Source organism: Lactuca sativa, chromosome 9 (genome assembly GCF_002870075.4).
Source record: "Lactuca sativa cultivar Salinas chromosome 9, Lsat_Salinas_v11, whole genome shotgun sequence".
Lineage (NCBI taxonomy): Eukaryota > Viridiplantae > Streptophyta > Magnoliopsida > Asterales > Asteraceae > Lactuca > Lactuca sativa.
The window spans coordinates 156,251,155-156,260,648 of record NC_056631.2 but is presented as its reverse complement, the minus strand read 5'-3'; the positions used below and the strand labels follow the sequence as shown (position 1 = coordinate 156,260,648).

At 31.9% G+C, this 9,494-nt stretch overlaps 1 protein-coding gene across 1 annotated transcript; it reads right to left on the bottom strand.

Moving 5' to 3' along the window:
- Positions 1-1,466: 1,466 nt before the first annotated feature.
- LOC111884525 (heavy metal-associated isoprenylated plant protein 35) lies at positions 1,467-2,866 on the bottom strand. Its single transcript, XM_023880838.3, has 3 exons — positions 2,714-2,866; positions 2,540-2,615; positions 1,467-2,456 (listed from the first exon to the last, which is right to left on the bottom strand). Exons 1-3 carry the CDS (start codon positions 2,849-2,851, stop codon positions 1,534-1,536), a joined length of 1,137 nt encoding a protein of 378 aa, XP_023736606.1. The 5' UTR covers positions 2,852-2,866; the 3' UTR covers positions 1,467-1,533.
- Between the last annotated feature and the right edge of the window lie 6,628 nt (positions 2,867-9,494).

The following is a 9,494-nucleotide window of genomic DNA, read 5'->3' as shown; positions in this document are numbered from 1 at the left end:
CATATACCTACCCTAACAACTATATACTATCCAAAAGAATGGTTGGAATTATATAACTTCAACCATCAAAAATACAATATCTACCACCAAAGTCAATTAAAATCCAACCACATCCCAATGATTGTAATAAACAACACAAGGATCAAACAGTTAACATATCCTAGGTAAGTATTCATGATTGCATTCTTCTTATTCAGTTCCATCACGTCTTTCTCAAAAGCATCCTTCTTAACTTCCCTCAACTCTTGCAGTTCACCCCTAGCTTGCTCCAGTTGAACCACTTTTTTCTGAGTCTTCACAATCTCATTATAATCTTCCCTTTTTGATAGTGCATACCTCATCTTACGAAGCTAGTCTTTGTAATACCCATTTTCTATTTCCTTATCTTTCCACTTGAAAATTTTACATCTTGAACCTTCACTTGACTGATAAAAAAAATATAATATATAATTAGGGTTATGACTTAAATAAATATGTGAAATTTTTAGTTAAAGATACCAAATTGGATGGGATTACAAAGAAGGAATACTTACCATCGAATTTTTGTCGTTCCAAAACCTACAAGTTGGGTATCGTTAGTCCAGGTGGTTCTTTTGAAGCTGATACCATTTTTACACTTACGTGGGGACATTGTTCATCATCACCATGGTGTCCAAGACGAAGGATGTTGATGGATCGAGCAGATGAGGAAGACATCACTTGGGTTTTAACAATCATGAAGAGGGTTTCGGGAGGGTAGTTGACTAATTGGGGTTAGAACGTATTGCACTTGGTTCGCTTGAGGGTTCCATTGAATGTAGGTAAGGCACCATGTACCGTGACATGGTCTATTTAAGTCCATATAGGTCAAGACAAGTCAGCATGTAACCTGTAAACAGAAGACATTTTCCCTCGTTCTCTTGACTAGAAGGTAATTACTAACTTTAAATAAAAAAAAAGGTGACTAAATGTATAAGTTGACCAAACGAAAACATTTTCCCTCGTTCTCTTAACTAGAAGGTAATTACTAACTTAAAAAAAAGGTGACTAAATGTATAAGTTGACCAAACTTCGTTCTGCTATAGTAGAATTTTCCCATATTTTATTTATTTTAATTAAAAATAAAGGTGACTAAATATATAAATTTATCAAAAAAAAAAAGGAGACTAAATATATAAATTGACCAAACTTCGTTCAGCTATAGTAGAATTTTCCCATATTTTACTTATTTTTTAAGTACTTAACAAAAAACATTGAAGGTTTTAAGAGATTAGGACAAAATTGTAATCGAACCACTTAATAGGGACTAATTTATTAAAATCAAAAACTATGACTAAAACTCTAAAACGATGCCAACCAAAGAGACCATTTCTGTAATTTAGTCATGTTCTAATATAGTAAGTTATCTTATATCGTGCATAAAAGTGAAATTGTTAAAAGAAACATTATATGTAGAAATGTTATAAAAAGCATCTATATAATTTAGCTTTAATGTCTAAGAAAAGGGTATGTAATTGGAAAATTTTAATCCCTCATACAAGCAGTATAAGATAATTACATAACCAAACACCCGTTTGGATTTTCATCACTAAACATCTCAAATGAATCCGATGGCTGCTGCCTATACGAATCATAATCCGGTGGTACATATGGCGGTGGAGCCATCTGTGAACTGAAATGCGAGTAGGCATACGATTGCGGTGGTGGGGGTGTGTAATACGACGCCGTATAGCTGTTCACCGGAGGTTGAGCCGTGTTGTAGCTGACAGTGTACACCGGAGCTGGTGGCGGCGTATAGTAATGAGGTGGCGGATATTGATACCCATTATGTCGTGGAGGACTTGGATTGGTTGGAGGTCTAGTTGGCGGTGGGCTACCACCGCCACCACCACCACCATTAACTGATCTCCCATTTGATGGCGGTTGGCCACTTGATGATCCATTTTTATCACTATTTTGCGCTTTCTTTTTCTTTTTCTTCTTCCCTTCACCACCACCACCACCACCTCCGCCGTCTTTCTCGTTTTGCTCTTCCTTCTTCTCACTCGCCGGTTGAGAAGCTTGGTTACTCGCTGCTCCGGTCTCTGGTTTCTTCTCTTCAGCTTTTACCTCAGCTGACTCTTTCCCACCTTCACTTTTACCTACACTTTCATCACCCTTTCCACCGCTAACCGCCGGTTCTCCACCCCCAGGAGCGGCGGTTTTACTAACTTTCTTTGGATCTTCAACAGGGTTTTCCGTTTTAGTCGTTGGTGGCTTTATTTCTTTAACAGAAACAGGAGACTCTTCACTCACACTCCCTTGGCTGGTGGTGGTTGGTTTTTCAGTTTCCTTCACACGAATCTCAGGTGGCTTTTCCGGCCATAACTCCGCATGCTTCCCTGCTTTTACCAGTTTCCTCAGTAAAGTCTCCGCCGAAACATCCCCAGTTACCTCAACCCTTTGTAGTTTCGCTTCAATACGAATTTCCTGAACTCCTGGAATCACAAAACTCAAAACATCAGCTTCTAATTCATACAATCACGAGATCGAAAGAGAAAAACAAAAAAGAGAAAGATACCTGGAACAGATTGAAGAAGCTTCTGGACTTTGCGTTTGCAGCCTTGACAGTGTATGGAGACTCTTAAAACCGATGTCTACAGACAAATAAAGATACAAAAATGAAAGTTAGTAAACATGAATTGATCATAACAATCGTATGATGATGATGATGATGATGACGACGATATGCTACCTTGGTTTTGAAGGATTGTGATGGTTCTTCTGCTTCAGTAGAAGCCATTTTTGCTTGTGGGAGAGAGAGAGAGAAAGAGAGAAGGAGAGAGAGATTCTCTTTGAGGAAGAAAGGGAGAGGAATGATGATGCAAAGCATTTAATAAGGAAAAGGAAAAGTAGTGAAAAACTTTAGTGGGGGTCCGTAGGAGAGTTATGGTGACTGGACAAGCACTAGCTTACGTGGCCAGTTCTTATTGCTTCCTGTCATTGTAATGACACCTGTCACTTTTCAGCTTTTTTTGTCTTTTGTTTTTCCTTTTTCTGTTTCAGTCATTTTCTAAATAAATATTTTATATTCGTCAACACAAATGTTGCTGCATTTGCTTTAATAATGGTTCCGTTCCAAAAACGAATTCTTCCCTTTCAGAAATAGAAAATAGAACGTGTTGTTTAATTTGGTATATGTGTTTTCATATTTATTCTTAGTAAATTGTAATGCAATTTAGACCTTGTAGCAAAATTAGTTGAATATGACCTCAAGGAAATTTTGGAACGTAAATTTAGAGTTGGTCGTTGGGTGTTGGTTTTTTGTGGATCGATTCCTCGTCTCTTGTCTTTCTTTTAAATTTATTAATATACTTATAAGGATTGTTTTCTACGTAATAATAATAATAATAATAATAATAATAATAATAATAATAATAATAATAATAATAATAATAATAATAATAATAATAACTAGAAAGGTTACCCCCGCTATGTGAGGGCCAGAAGCTTTCAATGTTGTTTCCGAATTGATAAATATTACAGATGTAAAAAGTGCAAAGATGACAAGTCCGGGCTTCGCCCCGGACCGTTTTTTTTCATGTTTTTATGAAAAAATGTAAAAGTTTTGACTGCAAGGATCAGAAGTGTGAAAATGGCTAAAGAATTAAAGCGGTAGGAATTAGCAAGTTTGTAGAAAAGGGATCAAAGTTGTCGAACCGTTAAATTTTTGTGGTCAAACTTTAAATATTGAAAGGTTCCTAAATAGAAAAAAGATCAAAGTTGTCAAACCGTTAAAGTTTTGTGGTCAAACTTTAAATATAAAAAGGTTCCTAAAAAATATAAAAAAATCGATTATAAGGACCAAAAGTGTCAAAATAGCTAAAAAATGAGGACCAAAGTTGTCAAACCGTTAAAGTTTTGTGGTTAAACATTAAATATTAAAAAGTTCCTAAATAGAAAAATGATCAAAGTTGTCAAACCGTTAAAGTTTTGTGGTCAAACTTTAAATATTAAAAGGTTCCTAAAAAATATAAAAATATCGATTACAATGACCAAAAGTTTCAAAATGGCTAAAAAATAAGGACCAAAGTTGTCAAACCGTTAAAGTTTTGTGGTCAAACTTTAAATATTAAAAGTTTCCTAAATAGAAAAGGGAACAAAGTTGTCAAACTGTTAAAGTTTTGTAGTCAAACTTTAAATATTAAAAGGTTTCTAAAAATGTAAAAATATCAATGACAAGGACCAAAAGTGTCAAAATTGCTAAAAAATGAGGACCAAAATTGCCAAAGTATAGGGACCAGTTCTGCCAAAAAAACAACAGTCCAAGGACTAAAATAGATAAAAATTTAAGAAACAATTTCAATAATAATAATAATAATAATAATAATAATAATTGAATAAAAGAAATTATTGATCGGAAATATATCATTGTGCTATAAGTGACACCATCCATCTACATGATAAGATTGATTTTGCTTGTGTTTTCACCAAGTTAATGACATATTTTCCACAAGCTTTTCTATATGTGCCTTTCCATTATACATTTAAATTATTGTTATTTTACTTAATTATCCTCTATCCCGAATTATATATGTTTTTTAACAACTCCACATTTATTATCTTCTATTTTTAAAACATCCACAATAAAATCTTTTTAATAGAAAGGTTTATTTTAAGGTCATAACAAAAGATTTTTTTTTCAATTTGTTTATTCTATTTCAAACAAACAACGTTCATTTTTCCGGTTTGCTTTGAGATTATTGTATGGACATGTATAAGTTGTTTGATTATAACTAGCGAAAAAACTTGCGGCGAGTTTGAATAAAGTGTCTTTATATGATGATGTATCTTGACAGTAGGATATGTAACAGGCAAACTATGGCTTGGTCTTGCTATAGATTTGTGTACAAAGTTGTAATTAAAATAAAAAGAACTATGGCTTGGTGTTGCTATAGGCTTTTGTACAAAGTTGTAATTACAATAAAAGAAAGTATGACGTTTGTGCTAGGTGTTGCTACAAGATGTGCTAGGCTTGGTGTTGCTACAAAATGTAACTTGGGATTTGTTGTAAGAAGCTCATCAAGAGTCATCTAGAGAAGGATTGACTGCTTGATCAAAATAAATTTGGGTACCAATGTCATCCTTTTGTGAGAAGTTTCATAGATTTCTCCTTCTGCTTTTTTGTTATAAACAAATACATATAAGTTACAAAGACTTATAATGTTTGCAGTTTATTACAGATGGGATAACTTGATTTGAACAACCCGACAAATTTATGAATGGAATCTAGACTTATTTTTTCCTGGTAGGAAACACTACACATTCCATAAATGCATCACAATTTAAAATCATTATATACTTATAAAGGAAACATTTTTCCTTGCACCATATTTATTTGAAACTCTCATCTATATTTCCTTTCACCACATTCATTTGAAACACCCATGATTTTTCAATTTCTTTCTAATAATAATTATAATTTGGTTAATTAGGTTAAATAAATATCAAACCTAAAATGTAATCATATATAAACTAAATTTCAATATTAAAATAATATATTTACTTTTACTAATAAAATTATGTTTTTTAACTTATAACATATTATACTTAATTTATTAGTTTTAATATATTGTTGGATGTAAATCATTATCATTTTAAAGATACAATTTTGGAACAATTTGTATAAAATACTTAAATTATTAATTTAAATATAACATTACAGGGCCAATTTAAATATAAATTTTAGTTTTAACTTAAACAACCCAAAGAATATTTTGTAAATAGATAAAAATGATAAATTGTAGTGTCTTTCTAATAATGATTATAAGTTGGTTAATAAGGTTAAATAAATATCAAACCTAAAGTGTAATCATAAATGAACTAAATTTCAATTTTAAAATAATATATTTACTATTACTTATAAAGTTATGTCTTTAACTTTTAACATATTATACTTAATTTATTAGATTTAATATATTGTTATATGTAAACCATTATCAGTTTAAAGCTACAACTTTTGAACAGTTTGGACAAAATACTTAAATTGTTAACTTAAATATAACATTATAATGTCAATTTAAATATAAATTTCAGTTCCACTTAAAAAACTAAAAAATATTTTGTAAATAGTTAAAAGCGATAAATTATAGTAATAAATGCAAAAACTCAATTGTAATCTCAATTTAACTAAAATATTTACTACTCATATTTTTATAATCGTTAAAAGTTTTCAAATAAGTAATTTAAAATAACTTACAATAACAATAGTAAAAAATAACTCTATATAAATGATTATATTGTTACCTTTAAAATCAAAAAATAATGTTTGATGTTTTAAATAATTATAATGATAGCAATTAAAACATTAAGCAAATAAATTTTAAAAAAAGCTAACAATAACAGCAACTATAAATACTATTTAACCTTAAATTATATTTAATTTTATTCATGTGTAACTCGCGAGTAGAATTCATTCAAACGATTGAGATTATGAAGTTATAATAGATGTATATATGATCATATAATTCAAAATAATCATTATATTATATCAATTTAGAATAAAAATTATTATATCGAATTTAACAACAACGTTATTGTTATATTTAAAAAGAAAACATATATTTGTATAGACTTCAACTATATAGGTGTTTCTACGCATTACAATGTCAACTTAAATATAAATTTCAGTTCCACTAAAAAAACCAAAGAATATTTTTTAAATAGTTAAAAGTGATAAATTATAGTGATAAATGAATAAAAACTAAATTGTAATCTCAATTTAACTAAAATATTTTCTAAATGTATATTTATAATCCTTAAAAGTTTCCAAATAAGTAGATTAAAATAAGTTACAATAACAATTGTTAAAAATAACTCTATATAAATGATTATATTGTTACATTTAAAATCAAAAAATAATGTTTGATGTTTTAAATAATTATAATGATAAAAATTAAAACATTAAGCAAATAAATTTTTAAAAAATTAATTAATAATAACAACAACTATAAACCACATTAAACCATATATTATATTTAATTTTATTCATGTGTAACTCGCAGGTAGAAGTCATTCAAACGATTGCGATCATGAAGTTATAATAGATGTATATATGATCATATAATTCAAAATAATCAATATATTATATCAATTTATTATAAAAAATTATTATATCAAATTTAACAACAATGTTATTGTTATATTTAAATAGAAAACATATATTTGTATAAACTTCAACTATATAAGTGTTTCTGCGCAACGCGCGGGCATTCGCCTAGTATAACATAAGGAAGATGGATTTTAAGGAACATGGAGTATACAAAAAGAACCTTAAGGAATTGTAATGTATTTTTGTTTGTTTCACGAAATCTCCATAATATGACATGTTGAGGATTTTAGTGTCATACAACATTTTGTGCAATTGGAACTAACATGTGGGCTAAGGGGTTTATTGTTTGTACTGTATATTATATGTTTGGAGAATATGGAGTCCATGCATATATAAGATCGAATTATAAGTTAATACGACAGAAACACGGGGGTCAAGGGGGTTGCAACCCTTTGCAGAGTCATATGGATTGCGGGCCTAGTGGTGGTCCCGCTTTTGAGCCATACATATCTTGTTAGTTTTGGTAAACATTGATTATGCCTTAAATTTTGAGATTTGCATAACTAATTTAGAAGATTAACCCTAGTTTGTCATGTAAATGTATGACTCTTCTGTTGAGCCATATATAGAACCTTTTTCTCATCTCTTCGTCTTCTAAACAAATACTCAAAATTCTCTGGCAATTTGGTTTGTGTTTCAGTGCCTAGATACACAAGTGTCCTTTTGGATTATCGTAGACTGGATTTCCAATGTAACACTCCAATCCAGGTAATTACCCTTTATGCCCTTGAAATGATTTTTCTTTGCAATATTGGTCCCTTTCGTACGATGAACGTACTTATGGGTACGCTTAGCGTACCAAGGTGGAAAGATCGTGAAGGTGCACCACGTACGCGAGGTGTACAAGTTGGTATGCAGGGCGTATGTGGCAGATGGACAAAACCCTTTAAATGTACTTAAGTCGTTTGGACCAAACCCTAATCAGCCTCCATAGCCTCATTTCATCCCTTAACCTTAGATTTCCTTGTGAGTGTGATTATTGAGCTTAGAAGGTGTGTTGGTGGCCATTTTAGAGAGCATTCAAGATGGAGAGGGTGGTGAACAAGCTTTTGGTGTCTTTGAGCTTCTAGATCTAGCATCAAGTTCATCTTGGGGAACTTCTACATGTATAAAGTTATAACCTTGTCATCTTTTTTTTTAGTTTCTACTAAGTTCTTGCCATGGAGTCCCTTTTTGGTTCTCGGAATTTCTCTTGTGAGTTGAGCAACTCTAGAGAACAAGATGGATAGATCTGAGCTTTTTGAACCTACAAGATGCATAAAAGTGCCATCTTGAGGGTTTTCTAGTTTCCATGCATGAGCTTCAGGTCTTATATGAAGTGCTAATGTGAAGAATGAAGTTTTGGGGTCCCTTATGGCATGCAAGGGCATAAAGTTGCCAACTTTATGCCTTAGGACGTCTTAATGAGTTCAGATCTAAGATTGGACGTTGAAATGCAATATATTAAGCACTTAATGGTCGTGGTGCTTAACTTGCCTGTATGCCATGCGTAGTGTTGTGTAAGCAGCATGTACTGCTTAAAGGGACTAGTACGATGAGCGTACTGAAGTGGTACATAAGGTGTATGCACCCAGTTGGGTTTTGGGCTTTGTTTAGGCTCGTAATCTTATTGGGCCTTATTTAGTGTTGGGGCTAGTCCCGTTTAGAGTTTTGGGCTGATATTATGTTTTGGGCCATAGTTGTTTTAGTTGGGCCTTATTGGGCCATACGGCCTATTAATGACTTTTATCTTGGATCTTGGGCCCATTAGCAAAGGGAAGACTTTGAAGGGATTTGAGCATTCTACCTAGAAACCTTGGATCTATGTTTTACTATGATACATGCAAATTTGTTTTTCCAAGGTTCTTAGCCTAACTAGCATGGCATGGGGAACTTTTAATCATAAAGCTAGTAAGAAAAAACATACTTTTTGTTGTTTGGATTCCTTGAGAACCTTGTGAGCCTAGCACCTCAAGTGTGATGCCTCAAATGTCTCACACAACACCACGACACTTGGAATAACCTTGAGAGAAGTTCACTAACACCTCAAAATCGGCTAGCCCTCTTTCGTTCTTGTACTAGTGCTGATTTTGCTAGCCTAGGGGTCTTTATATAGTTATGGCACAAGTCGTGTTACACCATGTAAACCTAATTGTCATGGATTTCCATATTCCATGATCCATGGGTTTGTAACCTCCATGGAATATCCATGGAGCACCTTATGGGTTTTAACCCAATCCATACAAACCATGGATCATTAGCCCACTATACAAGAATAGATGATTTACACAATCAACCCCATATATTTAATTAGTCTCTTTTTGATTACTTAATTAATTCTTTGATCAATACTGATTAAATAATATTATTAATATATTAGAACTTA

Bases quoted from the DNA above. Each gene is read 5' to 3' on its own strand.
- LOC111884525 (XM_023880838.3), bottom strand. From the start codon at position 2,851: ATGCTTTGCATCATCATTCCTCTCCCTTTCTTCCTCAAAGAGAATCTC. The intron at 2,616-2,713 runs GTAGCATATCGT...ATTTGTCTGTAG, and splicing joins CACAATCCTTCAAAACCAAG to ACATCGGTTTTAAGAGTCTC. The intron at 2,457-2,539 runs GTATCTTTCTCT...TTGTGATTCCAG, and splicing joins GCTTCTTCAATCTGTTCCAG to GAGTTCAGGAAATTCGTATT.